Consider the following 25,984-nt stretch of genomic DNA (forward strand, 5'->3'; position numbering starts at 1 on the left):
CAGTTGTAAGGCCAGCTAACTGTCCGGTTCATGCTGCTCACTAACACCTACCTGAGCGATGTTCTACACAGTTGTTGCCATCCCCTTGGCATAAATCATCATGACATCACCCAACCTGCTGTTGCTCCCCATTGTATTGATGTTTCTAAAAGCCCTGGTAGACACCTAAAGCTTTTCCAGGATAACAATGCACCAAGCCCACACCACTTAAGCAACAACTGCACATCGTTTCCACAAGCTATCCTTATCCATGGCTAGGCTACCCGGGTCTCCCGAAAAATTTGGAAACAGATCTCTAGGGTAGTTCACAGTCTACTGTCTGTGACAATCTCTAGATCTGGCCTATTGGTTCTCCCAAGGAGCATAGGGGTCTCCACAGGCCACAGGTCAGGCGCTTTGGCCTCTAGTACCAATAGTGCCCTGATAAACATGACTATAACCAATGCAACTCTGATGAACAGGCCCTATATTTAAAGTTGCACTCTTCCCATCAAAGTTTTTATCCTTTTAATATATTGCAGTCATCATATTATGCAGCACTGTATATTTACAATTACATTTTGCCTTTCTACCCAGTTAATTATTCTCTTTTCTCTGCTCTAGGTAGAGAAAGGAAGTCTCTTGTCCCTACATAGATAATCCCCCTCTTCAATTCCTGACCTAGTTGCTCCACCCCTCCCATAGACTTTTGCAGTGACTCATGACTCATACAGGGAAAATTGACCTCTTGTTTCCATATAGACTAGAGCTTACATGGATTCAGCTAGTCCGTTTTTAATCCACTTGATATCATAGACCTAATTATGCAAATTGTCTCTTCAAAGAGGAAGAGAACTAGAACTCTATTGCCACTTATTGGAAGGTAGCAATCCTACAAGTCAATATCGACCCTTTAACGAGCCTTGTCACATGACTTAGGATAATAGCCAAACCAGAATCTCAATTTGCAGACACTGTGTTTCGGGGTACTCCCCTCGTCAGTGCAAAGTGGAGATCTGGTTTGGCTGTGTGAGAGGCGTCCGACCGATTGACATGCTAAGCATGCCGAAATGAGGAGACTTAAAGCCGCAATGCTCCTCTGGGAAATATGCTAATTATGAATATCGGTCAGACGCCTCTCACACAGCCAAACCAGATCTACACTTTGCACTGACATGGGGCAGTACCCCGAAACACAGTGTCTGGAAATTGAGATTCTGGTTTGGCTATTATCCTAAGTCATGTGACAAGGCTCGTTAAAGGGTCGACATTGACTTGTAGGATTGCTACTTCCAATAGGTGGCACTAGCGTTCTAGTTCTCTTCCTCTCTGAAGAGACAATTTGCATAATTAGCATATTTCCCAGAAGAACATTGTGGCTTTAAGACTCATCTCGGCATGCTTAGCATGTCAATCTCTGCAAGGAGAAATGATACTTCTTGGATATCGTAGACCTAGGCATGGCACTGCCACCAAGTACAATGGCCCACCATCGCAAGAGCTAAAGTGCTTAAAGATCATGTAACTCTTAGTACCATATTATATGCTATATATATATGGCTGTAACATACACCACGTCCCTGCTGTAGGCGGTGCACAGTCTACGCATCATTGGTCCCATCTATAGTCTTTGGTCTATTGGGAGTCTGTGGTGGTCTGAAATCCCCCCATCTCTGGCCCCTGTGCACAATCACTCCTATAAAATTCTCACAGAATCCTTTGCCTTTTGTTAATATAATTATGCATTAGGGACAATTAGCGAAACTATTCTAATGTCTCTCATTGTCTGTTATCAGAACTGGAAATTCCGAAATTTGAATATATATTTATCCGTCTCATGGCTTAGTCACACCGTACCTGGGACTTTCAGGGCGATGATGTCACTTGGCCGGAAGCAAAGGATTTTAGCAATACAAAGTCTACAAGTTCCTATAGTAGAAATAGCATCCCACCATTTTATATATATATATATATATATATATATATATATATATATATATATATATATATAATTTTATGCCTAAAAGATTATATTACAGCATCATATATCTATTAGTCACTTAAAGAGGTTTTCCCACAAGCAACGTACATTTTAATCAACAGATCTTGCAATGATAATAAGTTCCACAATTTGAAGTGTTAACAAAAAATGTTCCTGTGCTGAGATAATCTTATATATATGCCCTTGCTATCTATTGTGTAATGGCTGTGTCTGACCATGCATGAACATGGTCTGATCATACCACAGCTCCTGGGCAGGGGAGAAAGCAAAAGAATATACAGATATTACAGTAGGGGATTACAACTGATTCTTTTTGTGAGGTTAAACATTTTTTTGTTTTTAAACAATGTTTTAACTGAAAGAAAGAATCAGCGGTGATATCATGCTGTCCTGTCTGTATACCCTTTTCCTTTATCCTCCCCCGCCCAGGAGCTGTGGTATGATCAGACCATGTTCCTGCACAGTCAGACACAGCCATTACACAGCAGGAGCACATTTATAAGATTATCTCAGCACAGGAACATTTTTTTTTAAACACGTCCAATTGTGGAAATTATTACTATTCCAAGATCTATGGATTTAAATGTTGATAAATGATACAAATATTTTGGTGGTCCCAGGCTAAAAACCTAAATCCCCTATAGTAGTTTTGCTATGGCCACAGGAAATGATTGGCGTCACGGTGCAATGGTGTTTCTCCATTAGATTTGTCCACAAATCATGTTGAGATCGACGATATAGAGCATTTTTCTCTCTGGAGTACCGGACCCGTCCACCATAACTTGAACAGTCAATTGATTTTTCAACTGTAACTGTGTAATACTTCAATTGCCCTGTGGTGGCGATACAGAACATTGCTGTCATTGTCCCTACAAATTACAGGGAACCCTTCTTACAGAAAAAAGTGATGGTACATGATCCGAAAGGGCTCACCTGATTAGGTGGATTCTTTAAGCCGCAAATCAAGATGAACTGCACGGACCGAGGGTGACAGCACAGCGGGAAGGACATTCCGGATGACCCATGCAATAACGATGACCAAGGCAACAAGCAGATAAATAGAGCAGGGAACACCCGAAGACACAGAGTCCACAAAACAGTTTTTTATGCTCAAAGCATAGGATGAAAAAAAATCTGAAAAAAATGGATAGCTGCCAGCAGCACAGATGAACAGGCAAACCTGTTTGTAGAGAAGCTATAAGTTGATGCTGCAGCATTTGTAGTGTGAACAAGTCCAGAGAAGAGTGTTTTTATATATATATATATATATATTTAAAGCATATGAAGAGTTTATCTCAGGTCTAAGTCAGGAAGCAAATGTAGATTGTAGAAACAAAAAGAAATCTGATGAGATGATTCCAGCAAAGAGATCTGGAACACAAGACTGAACACAAGACGTTCCCAGTTCTCAGACACACATGGCTGAAAGAGTCAGCCTAAAAGGCCTTGTGTGATGACGTCACTGGGGTTCTCCATGCAACCTGTGAAATCCAGTGTGGACCACAGCAAAGGAATGAGGGCATAAAAGAAAGGGTCAGCGCCAAAGCAGGGAAAAGTGTTTAACACAAACCTACCAGAGCGAGCAGAAAGAGCTTAGCTGAAGTACCCAAGAATGGCCACCACACAGTTTACGGAGTTGTTTGCTTTCGACAACTGCAGGACCTGCAAACCACTGATAGGTGGAGGTGTTGGCAGTTGGAGCATCACCAATCTGATATGGATGGGTTATTCTAAGTAGTGGACAACCTCTTTAAAATCTGAATGACTCTATTAAAGAAAAGAAGCAAAACTACCAGAATATTTTTTTTTACATTTCCACGTACCTCTTTATTTATGAACTTTTTGAACTTCTTCTTTAAATAAGAAATACAAACTATATAAAAAACATATTAAAAACAAATAATTTGATTCATAATAGAAATGATTTGCCTTCTTATCCATTCAATTTTACAGACTTCTACCGGGTGTTTACTCTCCACCCACGAAATGTATCCACCATTGAAAAAAAAAATTAACTCTTATTAGTTTTTAATTTTGTATTGACTTTCCCTGAGTAGACACTATTTCAATTTCCATTTCTCCAGCCATGCCCACAGATGTGCAACACACAAAAAAGCTGCCTTGTGTTGTATGGGTCTGGGCTGCAATACCGGACACAGCCTGTGGACAAGAGTGGCGCTATTTATTTTTTTTTATAAATCCAATAGACGCTTGTTTTCTAAAACTTATTCAACTTCTTTCATTTGACTTGTTTTCCATTGTAAATTGTATGCGGTCAATAATCCCAATTTACCAAATGTAGATACACATATAATAAAATCTTTGTATGATCTACAAGGAACATCAATATCTGAAGAAACAACCACTGACATCATTTCCAAGCCGACTGACTCATATAAGACCAACCCATTCTAGGTGTTCCTTAAGGTCCATTTACACTGCAACATTATCATGATCAACTCCTCCTAAGAACTCTCTTTTCATGATAATCTCATAGTCTGAACAGGCTGATGATCTCCCGAGGCACGAGCAAAGCGCTAGTTCATTTGTTGAAATAATTTCTTGGAGTGCTAAAAAAGATGATTGCTCTCAGCAGAACATCGTACTGTGTAAACAGGACTCGTGCTGATGAGAACAGTGGCAACCTATTACAGATTGTTCACCCAGGTCTGCCTATTGGTAAAGATCCACTGCTTGTTAGTCGATTAGTGGCGCAATCAGTAGATCTAATTTCGGTTGAACCTGCCGATATCGATGAGTTCTGCCGATGGTCTAGTGTGTATGGGGGTGCCGGCCGACTGATGGTCAGGAGAGATGTTAATCATGCATGACTGATTTCGGACTGCAGATCTCCTGGAGATCAACCACCGGTTGATGTGTTAGTCGGTGGCTTTTTTATAGAGAACACAGGAGTGTTCAGCCAAGTGAGCACTTCTATGTGTGGTATAGCCGGCTGAGATGGTTGTCGGCTGCGTGACTGGCCAAAGTATAGTTTGGCCAACAGCCATCTAATGTGTATGGCCAGCCTTAGGGCCATATAGCCACATTAGATCAACTCTTGAATACATCCTCGTTATCAATGGTAGAGATTGTCAAAATGATCGATGAGACAAAAAGTTGAACAATGGATCATGACCAGTTTACACCTTTTTACTACCCAAGCACATTATCCAAAATACCACTGCACGCAATAAATGGAGGTACATACAGAGAATAACCAGACTAAAATGCTTTCCACTACATTGTGAGTAGATGCTTTTTGATAAATGTACTCGGCCCACTCATAGAATGAGCCAAAAGATTGGCAGGACCCTTTGTACAGTGTCCATTTCAGAACGACCTGGCAGATGGACCAGGACAGTGCAAACTTTCTCGACTGGCAATTGAAAATCGGAAGCTCGGCATCCCTCACAATTACTAGGTCCACAAGACATCATGATAACAGGGCTCGGAGGAAACTCATGCAATGATGTGATGTTAGAGTGGCCTAGTAATGAAAATAGACGCACAGGCATTTGAAGAAGTTTGCACTACCCAAGTCCATCTGCCGATGTTTACACATTAGGAAACCTGAATCTGATTGGCTATACTATACTTTTAGCTTTATTAGTCCTCCATATATGAAAGTCAGAGGTGTAGTTTCAATCCAGAACCTTACCAGGACGACCTCTCACCTACCATGTGCCAGTCATAATACTGGTCCCTTTGTGGTGGAGAGACATTTCGGCCCATCCTAGTCTCCAGCGTTTGGACACAACTACTTTTACACTCCAAATCCAATGCCCTGGCTGAATGTTAATATCTGCTTGCTGGTACCAAGGTGTTTTAAAGGCTTGAAGCTGTGTCTCACCCTGTATTTTAATTTCCTCATCTTTATTTTAAGGGAAAAATGGTTATGGTGAGCTTCTACCTCTGGAGGACCAAGCATGTCCATGAGTTACAAAGACAGTCCAATAATACTAATGTGAACTCGATGTCATGTTTCATTCCTCCAGTGGTGGTGCTGCAGGGAAATCTAACTCTCAACAGATTACAGGCGATCACCTGAGATCTCAGCAGCAAGACTGTCATGATTCCACCCCTCAATGTGTCTGCGGTGCAGTTACTGATGTGTCAGCTATCCAATCTGGTACAGGGGTGTACTGAAGCGGTCAGTGTTTTCATTGACAGTTCGGCGATCCAACCTGAGACTGGGAGGTGCTGGCTGTCTCCAGGTGTTCATTGTCCCAGGTTATTGCTCTGCTACTTAGCTGGGCTGTTAATCCCAGACCTCTGTCAGACGTTCAACTAAGTCTCTATGAGCTTTGTGTTTTGATTGTTGATCTTTCGTTGCCTGACCTTGGACCTCGTTCTGACCATCCATCTGTATAACCCATCTGATCTGCTATCTTCCTGGTATTTTGATTTCAGACCGTTACCTGACTACGCCTTTGTCTCTTCCCTCTGTTTTTGACGTACCCTCCTGACTTTTGACCTCTGACTCCTTGACTATTCCAACTCACAACTTGTCTGTGAGAATTGACTCAGCGTCACAAAGACAGCTTGCGATCAACTTATCGTCAGGAGAACCTTCTAACTAAAAGTGGACAAGAAGGAAATAAAGGAAACCTACTTGAGAGGTTTCCATTTCCAGAAGAAGAACAAGATATATATTTTTTAGATTCTAACCAAGGAGCAAGACCCAAGTCTCTTCTATCCAGCCTACTTTCTTCTTTATCTAAGTTGTAATAGCTTGTCTACTGGTAAAGGCAGGATTTACTGTACTAGTAGAACTGTCTATATACAAGTGCTTCAAATATGGCACAGTTATGTCATGTAAAAAATGTGTGCGTATATATACCAAGTGATGACTACAGGTTTGGCAGCATTGGAAACCATAAATGACAGTTGACTTGTTTCCAAATGTCACATCAAGGTGGTAGGTAGATAACGAGCAATTAAAATTATCGAGTTGGGGGTCCAAAAAAAGTTCCAAGCTGGGTGTGTTGTATTACAATCCACAGTCCTGTGCTTCAAAGCTGGTACCACATGACTTACAAGGGTCAATTCTTCAAGTTGTTGGGTCCTGTTTTTTGCTGGGCTTTGGGTAGGTGGTTAATTAAAACCTCTCTATATGGCATGATGGTGGACCATCATCCATGCTGTGTGAAAAAAGAATCTTTGCCGCTCTTTGACCTCTAATCCAAGAGGATCCAAGTAGTTGACCCTCAGGCCTTCAACTTTAGGTTCAGGTACAGAGGAGTGAAGGGCGAGGACAAGTGTTGACCACAGGTCATTCTGACTAAAGTATGTTTAAGAGAGTCCAGTACTAGGTTGTTTCCTTAACCTATATCCTCCAGTACGTGGTCTCAGCTGCACTGACAAGATCGTACCACCATGTTTGACAGTTTTTCCACCTTTGGTGTTCGGCCAACATAATAGATAATAGGAAGGGGATCCAAGACATCTGGAACGCAGCACGGGGAGATGGAGGCTCCTGGATTGTTCTGGTTATAGAGGGACAGGACCTGAAACATTCGGAGAATCAGTGTCAATACAAGGTGCAATGTGATTATATATTCTCCAGGTCTCAAAGCCCCTGACATAAAAATATGGTACACAAACACTAAATATAAAGATAAATGTTGAAATTAACATGTGTTACATGATCCTGAGATAGCAATCCTGCACCACCACAGGAGTAAATCTCCTTCTGATCATTATTTTCTTTGGCTGGTGGTCAGCTAAAAATCACCCTTCATAGCAAAGGAGGCAGGGCTTGAGGATATTGGTTCTACTGCAGACAGGGAAGTGGGGGGAGGATCCTGCTGCAGCCAGTTGTCCTCCAGCCACATACAGGACAGTAATGAGGACGACGGGAGATGGTTCAACTACTGAGATACACAAAGATATATTTCTCCGTTGTGAAACAAAAAAGAATCAAAGAAAAGGAGATTAAAGGGACCTGTCCGGTAATTCTTGCTCCCCAAACCGCAGGCAGCACGATTCCAGACAGGTATATTATTCTGTGACTGTCAGGATTCTCCCTACGTTCAGATGAGGGAGAGACTTGTCAATCACCTGCAATAGTCAATAATGCTGGGGAGAGCTGGCCAGAGACAGAGCCGGACTAATTTGGTCTCCAACCGAACCTCTTAAGTATATTTACAGTTCCATAATTTCAGAGAATAATATACCTGGTGGCTTGGGCAACATGAATTGCCTGACAGGTACCTTTTTTTCTGTGTTTCGTACTGCTTTAATCAATAACTGTGATATCTTACTACTTACTCTGCTGTACTGCTTGTCCATGCTCCAGATAAAGGGGCAGTTCCCCAGGCAATAATTAGCTTCATAGCCTTTAGGTTCATGAATCCACTTCCATCCAAGGTCCTTACGGAAGTTAATGTAGAGGGGTTTTACGCAGCAGTTTTTCCCAGTATTCCTACAAATTAGACGTATTAGGTTAGATCAAAAAAATCTCTCGTCATCTCACGACTGCTCTGAGATGCTTCACTATGTGAGTCCATACACAAGGCCTCTTCTAACTGGCTTCATGGATAGGCAGGATTCACCGAGCGCGCTGTTATCGGGGAGCGTGAAGGACACTAGGGATTCACTGACATCTATGAAACCATTGTATTACACGGGATTTGAAAACTGGGCAGGAAAGAACGGCAGCAGTTAATTAATTTTTTGCATCTCAAACTCTTATACACCAACTGGAGGTGAACCCACCACTACTACCCCCACCATACGGTCTACAGTCCTTCCTACGAAAGTGGCCTCCTCCCATATTTCCTAGCCAAATTCCTCTTCAAACTGCACCGATAAGCGGCAGCTGATAGTCACCATGTCTGGCAGAGCAAAGGTAAGGGGACCCTCAATTTCATTTCCTGAAACAGGTAGAGGGTCCCACAAGTGCATATGCTATAAATACGTATGGAAGGAAAATCCCTTTAAAATGTAAAGCCAGAGGACTTATTATACTGACGTGCGGCAGTATTCCTCGTCCACTCCTCGCTTTCTTCGGCTGCCGTGTCCTTCCTGAACCCGTCCCTTTGGAGTGTATGTAATTAAAAGAAAAGGTATATATTTCTGATCTTGGCTGAGAAGTTTCATGTCGCCCCGTGTGTCTGAAAAAGCTGGAATATAAGAAGAAGATGGCATTTATATTTTGGGAAGGAGATAACACAACTATCCATCCTTGTATATTATATGCAGAAAAGTATTGAGACATGTGTCGTAATCATTGAATTAAGTTTTTTAAATCAGTCCCATTGCCACTTTGTGTATAACATACGGCCCCCTCCCACCTGGTGTATATCATCTAGTCCCTCGCCCCCAATGTATAACGTCCAACCCCCCAAAAATATAACATCTGGCTCACCAGGTGCCATCCAGATCCGCACCCCTGGTGTATAACATACTGCCCCATTGCCCCCTAGTGTATACCATCTTGTCCCTTGGCCCCCCAGCTGTGTAACATACGGCCCCTGAGACCCAGTGTATATCATTCGGCCCCTAGTAAATACCCTCCAGCTCCTCGCCATGACATGTGCCTTTACTAACGTGACAGAACGGCCGGTGGTGCAGAGCTCACTGATACCAGCGCGGTCCTGTAATAGGAGACACCGGGGTAACAAGTCCATTCATGAAAAATATTTAGAATTGAGAGTCCTCAGTGGTTGATACCTTTTAATGGCTAACTGAAAAGATGGTAACAAATTGCAAGCTTTCGAGACTACATATGTCTCTTCATCAGGCATCAGGCTCTTTGCCTGATGAAGAGACGTATGTAGTCTCGAAAGCTTGCAATTTGTTACCATCTTTTCAGTTAGCCATTAAAAGGTATCAACCACTGAGGACTCTCAATTCTAAATATTTTTCTATCTACTGGCTAACACGGTACCAAGATATATTTCTTTCCTGTAAGTCCATTCATGACATTTATTCCTACTGAATCTTCCCCCCTCACCTGTGAGTGATGCTATTGAGAAGAGGAAGGAACCGCAGCAACTCAGCCATGAAGTGTAGACCCCATAATGTTACAGAGCGGGGAGCCGGGTGCTGAGGAGCAGAGGGCTGAAAATTCACCACCACTCTGCTGACCCCACAACTGCAGAGTCCAGACCTCCTCTGGTATTAACATCAACAGAAACATTGAACCCCCGCCGGGAGCTTCAGGGCCGAGCAGATACATGCAGCCGTACATCACCAAGCACAATGCCGAGCGTCAGATAGTTTGGTGGAAGAACATGACCGGATGCACAGAGCCCTGACCTCATCCCCATTTGGGATGACCTAGAAAGGAGGGTGTTATCCCAGCTTCTCCCCAACATCAGTGTCTGACCTCACAAATGCTCTTCAAGATACATGGAAAAAAATTCCCACAAAAACCTCCATAATCTGGTAGAAATCTGTCCCAGAGCAGGGGTTGTCATACCTGCAGAGGGACTGCCATTGTTAATGTCTTTGGATGTAGAATGGGAGATCAGAAGAGCTTGTGTAGTTGTAATGTGTCGGAGTCTCAATACTTTTATCCACATGGGCTATTTATCTAATATCTATCAATTTATTTTACATTTGTGTTTCTATGCATCCTGTACTTACTCCGTATCTGCACCTGCATCTTATTTTCCTGGCTACTACAGGAACACGGCTCTTGCAATGTGAAGCTCTCGTTCTCATCTAGAAAGCAGAGCAGGGAGACTTCAAACATTTTCATTGTTAGGACTCATTAGAAAGAGATATTGAAAAAATGTTCTGTAAAAAAAAACACTTATGAATTTCTGTGATACCTGTGACCATGACTCTAGGACACGAGAGGCACATAGGCATGGGAAAACCAATAGTGAAATCTAATGTAATCCTCACCCCTGCTCCGATCTGCAGTGGGCGCTTTGTTCCTTCTTGATGGTGAGTAGAGTGAGCCAGAGAGTATGTACCAAGCTCCAGGTGACTCGACCACAATTCTTTTGAGTGGTGAGAAGGTATGGTAGTAACTGGTTCATATAAGCATCATATATTGGTGGGATCACAGGTAAATTTAGAACTTCACATAACCCCAGGACCTCCATCATCAGGGCAGTACTGTTACGCTCACTAGGTGAGGTGCACCATGTAACCCAAGGTCTGGATGGGCATACAGATGTCAGTGCAGCAGGCGGGTGTTTCCCGTGGGAAATGGGTAGTAGGGTTACTGGAAGCCGCAGGCAGACCGGAGACATTTGGGAGGCTGAAAACAGGCAGCAGATTAACTGGAAGCCACAGGCAGAGAGGAAATGTCCTGGAGACCACGTACAGGCCACTTGGATTTTGGAAACCATAGGCATGCAGGCGACATCCAGGAGACCACGGTCAGGCAGCTGGAATGCTGGAAACCGTAAGCATGCAGGAGAAGTCCAGGAGAAACCAATAGTCAACTGGGATGCTGCAACCCATAAGCAGGCAGAAGATATCCAGGAGACCACGAATAGGCAGCGGGAATGCTGAAAACCATAGGCAAGCAGGAGTCATCCAGGAAGCCACAGGCAGATGGGATGTTGGAAACTGCAGGTAGGAGACATCTTGTAGACCGCAGAGAGCCAGTAGAGCAGGTCGAGGTGTACCGACAAACTCAAAGTCGTAGCACTGAAGTCTTAATACCAAGACACAAATGTGCAAAGCCCGACATGGAGCACCAGAGTTTAGTGGCCCGGGGTGAGGGAAGCAAAGCACGGACCCGGGACAGGTGCGTAACATTTTCTTTAAGGGGCTCAGTCTCAAAAAGGGATTTATTTTTTTCCTGCCTCACTTTTTGCCCACGATGTATTCTTATGGAACTGCACAATGTCCCTTATAAGAAAAAGACAGTGCTAAAACAAGTGAACTCAAAGTGCCTTGGTCATTTGCACAGGTAATAAGGAAATATCCCTTTGACTACTACTACAAAAAAAAAAGTCAAAACCTGATGCAGACACACAAAAGTAATATAAACTGGTCATCACTCACATGGTCGGGTCAGCCACCATTTCACTGTGTCGGTGACGTCAAAGGACAGCCACTCTCCCGACCTTCCTGGAAAGACAAACCTACTGTGCAGGTATCGAGAGGTTGTGTTGCTTTCTACCTGTGTGAGAAATAAATTACATCTTTTTTGTGTGTAACAAAACTAATAAAGTCAGAAATGTTTCTCAGCAATGTGCACAACTAATACAGGACATAGTAGCATTTTACAAATAATTTACATTTATGCCTACTAAGCTGTGTTCTCTAATGAAGAACATGAAGCCTGGAAGCAGGAAATCACAAAGGGTGATCCCAGATCAGATTACAGCTATATATTGAAGTCTAAGGGGTGGGAAGAGGAGCAGAATGAGGGAGAGAGGCAAATAGATGTACACTGACTACTGCTGCTTCCCAGTAAGTGTTTATCTCCTATCAGTGCTGGATTCACAACTACACTGTTTAGTGCTTCTCTCTAATGTCCTATATGTTGCTGCACATGTGCTACAGAAGAACAGGAATCCCTCGACTCTGTATGCAGAAAATGGAGAATATCATGTTAAATAGTTTCCACTCACTAGCTGAGAGAAAACTGAAATTTAGAGATAGGGCCTGCAGACGGTGAAACTGGTGAAAAGTGAAGGATACAATTCATATAATGGCCAGAAATATTGTTATTCCTCATGTACACATACGTGACAGCTTATTCAGTTACCTTTAATGACAGTTAAGCTTTCAAGTAAAACACAGACCCACCATGTTGATAAACTGGAAAAGGATAGTGGGGTCTGGGTAACGTCATAAAAAAACGTATGGCAACGATAATGCCACTCCTGTCATCTCCAGCTTACCCTGTATAGCTCCAGTCTCGTCTCGTCTTGGGCAAACAAATTAGTATTTTCTTTCCGAAACATGCGCAGTTCTGCATTGTGTAGAAAGTTTGGGCTCTCCACAGTCTCCCGAGCAAGAGACGCATTGAAGGTGAAGACATATTCACTTTTCTTACTTGCTTTTTCACTTATCTCATCTGAATAGAAAATAAATCCAGACAATAATGGCGATTAATCAAGTGGCAGATATCACAACTTTTTAAAGGCTTGTTACTCTGAGTCCTAAAGTTTTGCATGTAAATCTACATAGTAATGCAGCAAAAAAAGAGAAGACTATTCATCAGGCATCATCAGTGAGACTTTTGTAGGAGCTGGAATGTCTACTGCTTTCAAAGTTTAGGTGGGCTTCCTGCCCATAGACATGCATGCTCCTCTCAGCCAAGCGTGCATGTGTTTTACATGAGAAGAGTGGGGTTAGCCGCTGTCAAGACTCTTTATCTTCCTTAGAACAACTAAACTGCTGATCCCTACCCTCGCCAACATCTGCAGTTGGGGGACTGTTGGGAGACCCCCATACACATTTGATGATCCAATGTACTGAAACATTGTAGGATACAAAGGATAGGTACAGCTCAAACAAACAAAATCTACTTGTCATGTCACAGAATGTGCATCAGAAACGCGTTGGTGATCTTTCTTGTGGACATCCTTAGGTGATTTTATAATTCATCAATAAAATTCTAAGATTTTATCTCCGTTTGAGCTGGACCTATCCTTTTATGTTGTTTCCGTCCATGGCAATGATGTCTTTCCGAGCTCCGGAGGATAATTGTCTGTTGTGGTGAGCTGGCTTACTCTTCTACTTAGACCTGGTACCTGCTTTGTTGAATAACTAGTGTAGAAGCTGGGTTTTGTAACGGAGCCATATTGTTTGTTGCATAGTCCTTCCTGAAACAGATGTCTCATGAAGGCAATCCTTGTCAATAGGGAACATGGCAATCATAAGGGAGAGCCATCTATATATTACATTGACACCACACAGAAGGGGAAATGTAATATTTTCCCAAGCAAGCTACCAGATGACTTGTTGTCAACGTTTTACATGCAGCTTCAGCCCACCAGAGTGGGAGTCTCTATTTTATGGGGACTCTCCTTTCTTGGCTCATAGAGGAGGTTCCGAACCTTGACAACTGGCTAGACAAGAAATCAAGCAGTGCTAGGAGCCAAACCCCATGACTCTGATAATTCAATCTCAACTCATCCAATAATTCAAGAACTTTTTTTTCTATTTGAAACCCTTTTTTTTACTTCTAATTCTTCCTCTTAACACACAACAAACCAAGTGACAGAGCAGCAATGAAGAGGTTAAGAAGGTGGTTTACTGAAGCTGAAAGGTTTCCCCAAGCTCAGGAGATCTGCATTCACCTCCATCCTGTTCAATTCGACTTGGAAAAAGAAAAGGTTGATTCAACGAGGTTGCTTCTTATTTTCCATCCTTGATTAGTCAGGATGTAAGTGAACCTCCGAGCTAATGAAGGCAGAGGACTTCGGTAAATTTGAGCATCATTCACCTAGCCTCTCATAGATGTATTGAAGGGAAACCTTTGTATAGTAGTTAAAAGCAGCTTTAGAGTAGAATCTCTAAATTGAAAACAATACAAAAACTTCACTTCTATAACATCTACCGTGACAAAAGAGAAAAATTCAGAGCAGAAATCCACCCCCACATGTGGCGTGACTTGTCAACTGATCCAAGAATTGGACAAGAAGTGGATGCTTTAGGAGACCTCCTTTCTCACATGAAGAATCCTGCGAGACTGGAGTTGGCCAAAAATTTGATTGGTGTCTGTAAATGGTAATATTATTACTCATTATTTGCTCAGTTTGCCTAATAACCACCCTACCATTTCTAGTAGTGCTTATAGACAATTGTAGCAGCTACATAACAGACTGCTCCTCCACGCTGCACAGACTTGTTTTGGGTTTAAACTTAAAGCGTTTAATGGAATCATACTCCATTTTTGTATTGCAACATGGTTATCAAAGGTTGGAGATGGCTGGTGGTTGACAAACATACTCACTAAGAGATTATTGATCTCAGTGGAGCCGAGAAGAATTAGTTCTCATGTGTTGAATCGGCTCTATGTTTATTCCATAGACATCAGTCTTGTATATCACTTATCTGCCCACAAACTCCATTTGTCAGCAGCTTTGACACCCTGACAAAGAACAGAAAACGGAGGAGTAGATGCCCAGAGGATCAAGCCTTGTGGTTGTTTGATCCTGTTGGTGCCTGGAATTTAGAAACCTCATACACAATGTGTGCGTTGCAGATACATTTACTCTTGGCACACAGATGTTAAGCGTGTCCCTGGCTTTGAAGGACTTACTAGGTCCCTACATTACACAGACAGCACATAGATTTTTGATGTACCATGTACTAGTGGGTTTTCTCATTGATTACAGCTGATCATTGAGATCCCAGTATGGGGACCACTCTAGCAAAAATTGTTGTGGGGAACCCCTTTAAGCAGTTTGGATTATTATCTTACCATTGTCTTATTTTTTGTGAAAATTCTCACTTCTTTTAAAAATATGTGTGAAAACAGTAATCCCTTTTGAAGCACAACTGCACTTTCAAATAGTCTGATGTGTCACCAGTTTTTATTGGTGTGAACCCAAGTGCTGACATAACCACCACTGATCACTCAGGGAGGCGGGGTTTTGTCATGACTGTCTCAATAAGTAACCCCGCCCCCGAGGAGATCAACGTTCAACTGAACATCTTTGTTTCAGAGTTGACACGTCAACTTTATTTTTTAAAGTGTGGTTACTCTTTTGGATACTTTGCCCAGTGAGGGGACGTGGCTAATCTTGGTTACCGTATGCCTCAGGTGCATCCATGATGAATTTTGATCTACTACTTTATTCTACAAATACAGTTATTACTGTTTGTAACAAGACAAGCTTAGTCAATTCATGAATTTAGTAAAAATAAAAAATATTGCTTAAGACTTTACTGCATTCTACAAATATCCCTAGCTCTTGGGTTTTAGATTTATTGTTGCTGGAAAATGTTTTACCTGGAAATATCCATAAATTTACTATTTGCACGAAAATATCCCTCTCTTTCCGTGTTGTGTAATTCCCTTTTAAGGTGCTAAAGTAATAAAAGTGTATCACATTTTTATGATGGTGTTTAGTATCCGTTTTATGATCAATATGTACAGTATGGGCTTAGGGGGTAAGAAACTCCCAAAAAAGACTTATATAAGGTTTTTAGAGGTAGTAAGTTGTCCCTGAGCCTAAGACAACCAGTATTCACGGTACATAGAAAGTGGGGGCCCTGCTGCAAAATATGCATCGGGGCCTAAAAGAAGTTCCACCCGTCATCAAGTCTTTTTTAAAAATGTTGACACTTTCGGAAAATATAATTAACTGCGTGATCTGTTCATACATAGGACTGAAGTGGTGCAGCAGAGATGTCGCCGTTAGAGGCCTGCTCCACACGTGTGCTCCAGATCCAGACGGGCTCATGTTTCAGGTGTGGAACAGACGGCAGCTCCCGTGTGTTTATAATCAGGGCGGTTTGGGAAGTCTCTGTAACAATCGCTTCATAGTCTAAAGCCCTATGGGATACAGGGCATGGGGGCGCAGACAGACAGTCAAATAAATAGTTTACTATTCCCAGGTCTCTCCTTGAACAAGCGATTGAAAGCACTTTGCTGCACAACTGCTTGGCTGGCTGATTTTCCTCTAAATCAGGTTCCACCGATTATAGAGTTCCCTGACGCAAACGCCCGTAGTGTAAAAATAATCTGCTGAGTGATTGACTCATGGCTTCAGTATCCACACCGTACACTGGAAGATACTGTGGATTGTCATATCTGCATTAAATGCATTCCTCACCATAATCCTAGAGGGAAAATTCGGGGCAGAACAGACCATCATCTCATTCCTATTTTCGCTTTTTCTCATTTTACAGAGCGAAAAAAAATCAGACTTTTTTTTTCTAAAACTTTCTATATTGACATTGCTTTTTTTGCCAGCATTTTGTAAGGACTGATTGGAAGGGGAATATCACTGATGTGTGACCCTCCATTGGGGCATCCCCCTCTATCACCTGGACCTTACTCTCCGGACCCTATTAAGGGAACATTTAATCACAAAATAAGCTCCTCTTAAAATCAATTTTTTTGTGTGTTTTATTTTTGTCTAAGTTTTTTTTCCATATCATATTTTGTATTAAGAATAAAAAATTGTGCAATTTTCACACCATCCCCTGGAGCTTTTTAAGACTCTTAACTTCCTGGAAATGCACATGTACATTAGCAGCAATGAACAGACTCTGCCCCTTTTTTATTGAAGCATCTAATGAGCGTGCGCAAAGGTCATTATGAAGGGAGGGGAAGCAGGGTTAGTGCGACCAGCTATTGGGATTCGTGGATCCTGTGTTCTCAGCTGCACAGTGGTGTTACCTGTCATTGTAACACCACCTCCTGCCTCTGATGATAAGGAGCCTGCTGAAAACTCTTCCTGAAAGGAAAAGAGTCCAAAATAGTCTCAGTGGCCAGTGTGAAAATTGATAAATTTTGCTTTCTATGCAGAAATAGCACCACGTCCGTCCAATGATTGTGTCTGATATTGCATTTCAACTACAGTATTATTATTTTAAGAAATGGAAACAGCAGGAAGTGTGATGAAACAAAAACCAATAATCAGGTGTTCTGTACCACAGAGCTCAAGCACCAACGATTAGGTGACCCCCCACCAATGGTCTTTTGCTGCAACCAATCACTGCCATTAGCAGTGGTCTAAACCGACTCGGACGCCACGCACTCTATACTTCACAGTGTAGGGGAAAAACACCGGCAGCGGAGCCGCCACAAGAACTAAGGCAAAACTGCTCGTGAACTCACTTCAGGAAAACAACTACTAACATTTTCCTAAAGCAGTTTACCATCCAAAAGGTGCAGTGCGCACACAGCCTTAAACGGGAGTCTTATATTTTAGAGGCTAAAAAAAGTCAGAATTTTGTAAAACATTGGTTTGTGTCGCCATTTCTATTTTTCTGTCAATAGACCTGTATGATGTTTTTTTTTTCCTGACGTTATGTTTACGTTTTCATTATTTTTTTTTATTATTTTTAAGTACATACCGTACTACATTTTGATTACTTATTACTGCATCATTTTGAGGAAGGGGGGTGACCAATTCTGGCATTTCATGTTTTTTTTTAAATTCATTTTAATGTGCAATGAATGGGATAAATAACACAATATTTTTTTTTATTTTGAACAATTACGCCCACGACAATACCAAATACGTAATACTTTTTTGTTTATTATTCTTTTACATTTTGCTAGTTACATTCAGGAAAGGGGGGTGGGGGTGAATTTTATTGTTTTTTGTTTTTGCAATTTTATCAGTCCATTTAAAGGGACTTATACCTGCGTGCATCACACATGGACATGTGCGGCACTGTTTTTGGAAGAAGGCACCTATGCCTTCCTGATCCTGGAAATACCTGTAAAGAGAAACTCAGCATTTTTGCAGATCCTGCAAAACTTTCCTTTTCCTGAAACTTGTTGACTATATTAGTATTGCTTTTCCCAACAACTGGTAATCTGAACCATCAGCCCTCTGCTCCGGTTTCGGTTGTAGCTTCCTGGTTGAACATTGCAACCGTCAAATGTCGACAGACTCCCTGTATTGCATAGTCTTCCCAAACTTCAAAATTGTAAGAGAACAGTTTATATCAAACGTAACCTAAAGTATGTTCCTGAGATAAAGACATAGAATTGTGAGATCTACCTTGAGAATGTGCAAAAAAATCTGCCAAACAGGTTGGTAGCTCCTTCTCCCGTTACCAACACAGATCTGACCTGTTGAGGCATGGTCACCAAAAGACCTGTAAACATGTCCTATGGTATCTGCACCAACATCTTCTACATTGTGCGGAATGGCCTCCATGGATCAAACTTGTATTTCTAGTACATCCCACAGATTCAAATGTATAGCGGAATAGGTCACCTATGGACCCCAATGTTACAACAGGATTATCAAGTGGTTTACTGGATACCACTGTATGCTATTACATAAATGAAAAATGGGGTGGACCTCTATCTACCAGCTCAGCGATGACCAAAAAAGGTACTCTATTGGCCTTGATCAAGTGAATAGGACCTCATGGACATGTTTGGCATATACTGTATACTATATATCAGAAGCTTTCCTGACTCATGCAAAATGGACAATCCGGAAGTACTTCCAGAAGATTATAAGGACCCAACTCTTCCCAGCAGAACATTGTCCAGGGAGCACTCTGCGCCTGCTAGATTGTCTTTTTCCTATAGTGGTGTCATCACTTCCTCAAGTGACGCACAAGTCCTCTGTCATCCAAATGATGTAAAAGAAAATGTGATTTACTACTAGTCCACCTTCTTTTCATTTGCTCCATGGTACAGTTTTGATTCTCATGTGTCCATTATAGGCACTTTTGTTAGTAAACAAGCGTCGGTATTGATCGTCAGCAACTAAACAACCCCATGCAAAGCAAACTGCAATGCTCTGTGATCTGACTCATTTCTTTTATAGTCAGCAGTAACTTTTTCATTTGTGCTACAGTCATTCTGCAGTAGGATTAGACCAGACTGACTGGCAATTAATTGCCCGGGGCAAGACCTGCCTTATACCTGGAACACCTCGCAACACCTGCCGTATACTTGAGACACCCAACAAGACCTGGCATATACCTGAAACACCCAATATGACCTGTTATACACCTGGAATGCCCAACAAGACCTGCCATATACCCAGAACACCCAAAAAGACCTCATGCATACCATGAACAGTCTACAAGACCTTCCATATACCTGAAACACTCAACAAGATCTGCGGTATACTTTGAACATCCAACAAGACCTGCCGTATACCTGGAACACCCTACAAGACCTGCCATATCCTTAGAACACCCAACCAGACCTGCAAAATACCTGGAACACCCAATAAGATCTGCCATATACCTGGAACACCCAACAAGATCTGCCGTATGCCTGGAACACCTCACAAGACCTGCTGTTTTGGAAAGGCTGTGAACCAGTCATCTAGTCATCACCATCTGGCCCTTGTCAGGGGCTCTGACCCTTTCACTTACCCATTTCCCTACTTCCAACACAGCAATTTTGAAAACTGAATGTTCACTTGCTTCCTAATATATTCCAGTCTGAGACAGATGACACTGCCATGAGATAATCAATGTTAGGGTTTGTTTACACCTGTCGGCACTACAAGACCGCCGGTCAGCAAACAAGTAGCTGATCAGCGCTCGTTTAATAGCCTGTTCACACTGCCCCCATGGTGCAATGATCAGTAATAATAGATCTTTCAGTGCACATAGGCAGCCATTGTTCTCGGCAGCCCAGAACCTGTTTACACAAGAGGATGTGCTGCAGAGAAACATTATCTTTTGTGCAAACCAAAAGATCATTTCACTGACAATCGAGCATTTTGCTCCTTCTTTTGGTGATCGGCAGCTTCTTTAGACAACAAGATTAGCATGAGATGTGTGGTCCAATCGAGCAGTGTAAATGGACCTATAGTCCAGTAGTTTTAATTTTATGGCTGATCAGTGTATAGATAATAGATAGTAAATAAATTAGGCTATGGCCAGAAAGAAGTTTAGTGATCCATGTGTTACCATTTTCCTCAGTGTATAGTACCATTAATACAGTAAGTGCAAGTGAGCTTTACAACATTGTAAGAGGGTGGCCTTAGAAAAATAAATGTAGGACTTCTTTAAGTTGTTCCTATAGATCACTGAATAACATCTACTACGTATGTATAGACCACTGAGTCTATGGATAGCGCCGCTGTAACGTATCATCCATTACTCCAGAATATTCTTCATATCACACAATGACTCAAATGTCTGACTGAGAACTAGTAATACTCTACACACGACGCGACATGTAACATGGCTCAATGACGACAGCGTCGACGGTGCATTTCCTGGTCATGTGCCAAAATAGGGGAAGAGAAAAAGAACATAAGGAGAAGGGCCTAATATTTAGAATGAGGAAATACTTAAAGAGAATGGGATAAAGACCAAGAATAATAGGGGAAATCCGAAGGGGAAACAAGGAACAGAAAATGAAATTAAGAAGAAGGTGAAGATGAGGATGACTACAGGAGAAAGGATGAGAGAGTATCAATGTAGAGGGTACGTAGATAGCAGTGTCCAAATGAGAAGAAATCAGTGTAAAGAATGATGGAACGGAAAGTAGGAACAAGGTCCGAGACCGGTCTAAGAGGAGAATAAGGAAGGTGGGTCGGAGATATCGAAAAGAACTCACAGATGAAAGGATGCAAAAAATAAGCAAATTTATAGACAAAAAGGTACAATAAGAAAAGAAAGGTGGATGGGACAATATGCTAAATAAGAGTAGGAAGAAGAGACGAAAAAATAAAAAACATAGTGACTGAGAGACAGAAAGGATGGAACAGATCAAAATGATGAGAAATGAAGAGAAATATGTTGCTGGATAATTGAGGTAATTGGATGCGAAGAAAAGAATGGATAACAGATGATGGAATTACACAAGAAGACGGCCTTGAAGACGTACGTAGCACGAGAGGGACGTAAGTAAGGAAAGGGTGAAATACTGAGAACACAGAAATGAATAAGTTGATGGGATGAGAAGGGGAACTTAAAAAAAGAATTACAGTAGGTAGATTGCTATGAAGGTGGGCCTCGTGGCAAGGATCGAACTGAGCCCCTCACTAAACTGCTGGTTATTGCCATCTAGGACAGAAGGACTTGGTCTTTTTTCCCTACATATCTTTCCCTTCTGCCCATTACAACCCCCTTGTGTACAAATAAGGCAGTTTTTCTTTAAAGGGACGACCACAATTGGGTCAAACTTGGGTTGGGAGCCATCTTTCCTTTAACAACTATGAGGACTTCTGTGGTGTTATGGTAGAACGAGCAAAGGGACAAAGAACAAGAATAAATGAAAGATCTCTCCAGAAAATTATATAGTTAGCATGTGTTAAAAGATAGTGGATGTTGGAAAGTTGAGACGAAAGATACAAAACTGAAGAAGTGGATGTAAGAATTAGAAAAAAGTCTAAAAAAAGAGACTGTGACACTAAGTAAAGAATGACCAAGTACCCACAAGGCTATAAATATGAACACGGAGCAAATATTAGTGTTCTAAAACCTCCATGGAGATTTTAGGGAATGGTACAAGAGGAATATGGATGAGACAGAAGGTAAAAAAGAAAGAAATTAAACACATAACATGATCATGAATGGTGGGGAGCTGATGATGACTGATTAAAGCTGAAGTGTAAGTTATTGGAATGCTGAACTATTACCAAAAATGAGAGAAGTAGTGGGAATACTGTAAAAGTGATGAAGGAAGGGTTCAAAGCCAAAAGGAAGAATTGAGTCGTTGGGTCTTCAGAACATGTCAGTGATATCAAAGTAATGATACGAAATAAAGCATAAAATACACTTGGATCAAGAGGCCGGAAAAACATGTGGAAATTAAATTAGAAAAAAAGACCAACGACATGGGAATACGATGGAACAAAAGGACAAAACTATCAACAAGGTCAATGCTAATAATTGGGAGTAACAACAGAGAAGAGGAGAGAGAAACCCTGAAGAACGTGGACAGGTATTGTTGACAGCAAGAGGAATGGTAATAGGGAGTAATGGAGCTACAGAAAAGGTAAACAGAGAGGTTGGAGACATAGAAGATGATAGATATGACAGCAAATTGGAGCACAGTACACACTATGACAAAGAGAATGAGCAGGATGAGTGAGGGAGTGAAGAGGGGATGGCAGGAGATAAGGAAAGGTGCAGGGTCACAGATCTGGAGAAGGGAGGGTGATGGAGGCCATACATAAAGGAAGGAGAGATGATGTGGAAGTAGTGACAGGACATACAGGAAGAGATGCAATGTGCTTACAATTTGCCTCATTAACCCTTTTATCTGTACACTGCAAAAGTAGGTAAAAGCAGCACATGGCAAAGTTTTTTTTTTTGTTTTTTTTTGCAAGAGGAATCTTGCAACTTTTTGGATTTAAGATGCTCTACTAGGTTCTTCTCAAAATAGTATCTATCTCCAGTTATTGTATTTATACAATTTAATAATACATTATATAGCTGAGTATTAATATGGTAGGTGAAAGAACTAAAATGGAAAAGAGAATTTGCAAAAATGTACACAATAGAGTGGTCTATTCAAAAACATTGGTTTTGATTGGTCTCCTTCTGCATCCTCACCCATCCCTTGTAGGCTGTGAGCCCTCACGGGCAGGGTCCTCTCTCCTCCTGTACCAGTCGTGACTCGTATTGTTTAAGATTACTGTACTCCTTTATTATGTATACCCCTTTTCACATATGAAGCGCCATGGAATAAATAGTGCTATAATAAAGAATAATTGTTGGCATATCACTAGGACATAATATTAATGTCCGAGCGTTGTGGGTCACAGGTCTCTAAGATGAACTGACAGTGGTGCTGGATCTTTCCACTTTGTCTCCTGTTAGCTAAGCTTGAATTTCTCTCTCATGGGGTCATCTGATGGGACGAAGTGCCACAGCAACTTCATGATCAAAATCGGTGACCTCGCTGATCAGACATTGATAGGCCAACAATGTCTTTGATCATCTGAAATAAATGATTTCCCAGGGGTACAAATACAGAACAAAATCAGGATACACCAAGGTGGTGGGACAAAGTTTCATCTGAAGTCACAAGTTGAAGCTTGACGTCAATATATTCTACTACATTAGATACAGTCGTACTTTCAAAGTGAAGTTTTACTCAGCCCAGACTTTCTTAAGACCCATGTAGAAGCAAGTGACATAGTCTGTGAATAATAGAAGATAATTGGTAGGGTTTAGCTTACCTGGATAGAACATGTCAATCCTCTTCACCTGTTCAGAGTAATATCCTTCCACAAAAGGATTCTCTTTTTCAGTTTTTTCTTTAATTGCCTCTATCGTACTATTATAAAGAGAGATGATCTCGTCTGGGATAGACATTTGTTCGCTCTCTAACTTTGGAGGTTCGGTAAGCATTAATTTACTAAGAATCTGTCCTCTGATGGCTTCAATCCTCCTCTTCTTCACCTCTTCAATGTCCACCGCCTTGCACGTTGACATCGACATGGCCACCTGGAAAAGATCTAGCAACAAAAGCATCAAGTGGATTTTCATGATTTTGGTTTCGAACAGAGTTCTTGTTGACTTCAAAGTTTCGGGATTTCCGTATGCTCTCCCAAGTCCTTCCAACTTTTCTCCAGCTGGATCAAACTATATGAAAGTTTTGTTCAAGCTCTCTTGGATCATTACCTAAATACTCCTAAAGTATCCATAAAGACAAGTCCAAGTTCAGAGACGAGCTGATGTTGTCCTACAACTGGTGGACCACAACATAACTTGAGAGACCAAATAAAAAGTTTCAAAAGAACGTTGTGACCGGCTTCACATCTGAAGGCGTGGAAGTTTTGGTAAGATGTTCTGTCAAGGTTCAATGTTGATGGTGAGCAGAGTTCTGAGAAGTCTTTGAGTTGTGCCTTGTAGTTGCTCGCTATACAATTTGACGGCCTTGTCTCTCAGCTTGCTAGAACATGCTTCTCCCGTCCCCCTCTCTCTTTCCTCCTGTGTGCAGTAACAGGCAGAGGTTTTTTTTTTATTGCTTTTTCTGTAACTTCAGGCTCCACCCAGGATATGATGGTACTTTTAAGTTTGACACACAGAGTAGTTTAAGGAACTACTGCCGAGTCCTGGGGGGGTGGTGGTGAGGGTTAGAGCTGAAATCTGATAATGGTTTATTAGAAAACAGTCAAAGCATATGGTACTCATACTTGGAATATACTGTTTCACAAAATCGCTGGGTTCTGAGAGAGAGGGGACAGTTTGACAGATGGAAAAGTGTCTGAAATGATAAGGAGTTAATTACGACATATTGGAAGATGTGCAGGAGACTGGTGCATGACGTTTCACAGATGGATTATTCGAGGGATATAAAGTTATAATCTGGGGTAATGGGTAGTATTGAAGGAAAGGTAAACCACTGAAGGGTTTTATTAACCCCTATTCACCCTAAAGGGTTGTTTAGTATGCAAAACATATTTTCATATACTGTATATTAAGGAACCCTGAGTTTAAGGTAATCTGTCATCAGGTTTTTGCTATGTAATTTGAGAGCACCATGATGTAGGGGCTGAGAGCCTGATTCTAGAGATGAGTCACTTAAGAAAGTCAGTGTTTTATTAGCAGGAGATTATCACCGTGGGACTAGGTGTCTTGTGGCTCCCAGTCAACTGCTTTGTGTAACCCCGCCCACTGATTAGTAGCTTTCTGTCAGTATACAGTGTATCAAAATGACAGCATGTAAACCTACAAGTGACATCGCCGGAATCAGGGTTTCGGCTCCTACATCATCATCTGCTATCAGATTACAAATGAAAAACCTGCTGACAGATTCCCTTTAAAGGTCATTTTTCAGAAATGTCATTTATTTTACTTGCTTATATAGTGCCATTAAATTCCACAGCGCTTTACACACATCATCTTCGTCAGTGTCCTCATAGGGCCTCACAATCTATTTTCGCTGTCGTTATGTCTTTGGAATATGGGAGAAAAACAGAGCACCTGGAGCAAACCTACAGTACAGACCACAAGCTTGGACACACCTTCTCATTTAAAGATTTTTCTGTATTTTCATGACAATGAAAATTGTACATTCAAACTGAAGGAATCAAAACTATGAATTAACACATGTGGAATTATATACTTAACAAAAAAGTGTGAAACAACTGAAATTATGTCTTATATTCTAAGTTCTTCAAAGTAGCCACCTTTTGCTTTGATGACTGCTTTGCACACTCTTGACATTCTCTTGATGAGCTTCAAGAGGTAGTCACCGGGAATGGTCTTCCAACAATCTTGAAGGAGTTCCCAGAGATGCTTAGCACTTGTTGGCCATTTTGCCTTCACTCTGCGGTCCAGCTCACCCCAAACCATCTCGATTGGGTTCAGGTCTGGTGACTGTGGAGACCAGGTCATCTGACGTAGCACCCCATCACTCTCCTTCTTGGTCAAATCTGTTGAAAAATAAATGATGGTCCAACTAAACGCAAACCGGATGGAATAGCATGCCGCTGCAAGATGCTGTGGTAGCCA

General features: G+C 41.6%; 1 protein-coding gene across 1 annotated transcript; it reads right to left on the reverse strand.

The window, feature by feature from the left end:
• Positions 1–3,996: 3,996 nt before the first annotated feature.
• TGFB1 (transforming growth factor beta 1) lies at positions 3,997–24,475 on the reverse strand. Its single transcript, XM_077285696.1, has 7 exons — positions 23,704–24,475; positions 12,799–12,974; positions 11,954–12,071; positions 10,574–10,651; positions 8,955–9,105; positions 8,252–8,405; positions 3,997–7,488 (listed from the first exon to the last, which is right to left on the reverse strand). The coding sequence occupies exons 1-7, from the start codon at positions 24,011–24,013 to the stop codon at positions 7,330–7,332; spliced, it is 1,146 nt and encodes a 381-aa protein (XP_077141811.1). The 5' UTR covers positions 24,014–24,475; the 3' UTR covers positions 3,997–7,329.
• Positions 24,476–25,984: the final 1,509 nt, after the last annotated feature.

Source organism: Ranitomeya variabilis, chromosome 2 (genome assembly GCF_051348905.1).
Source record: "Ranitomeya variabilis isolate aRanVar5 chromosome 2, aRanVar5.hap1, whole genome shotgun sequence".
NCBI classification, from domain to species: Eukaryota; Metazoa; Chordata; class Amphibia; order Anura; family Dendrobatidae; genus Ranitomeya; species Ranitomeya variabilis.

Coding starts and splice junctions, on each gene's coding strand:
- TGFB1 (XM_077285696.1), bottom strand. CDS start 24,013: ATGAAAATCCACTTGATGCTTTTGTTGCTAGATCTTTTCCAGGTGGCC. Junction 8,406..8,954: donor GACGAGGAATACTGCCGCAC/GTCAGTATAATA, acceptor TCTAATTTGTAG/GAATACTGGGAAAAACTGCT. Junction 7,489..8,251: donor TGGACAAGCAGTACAGCAGA/GTAAGTAGTAAG, acceptor CGAATGTTTCAG/GTCCTGTCCCTCTATAACCA.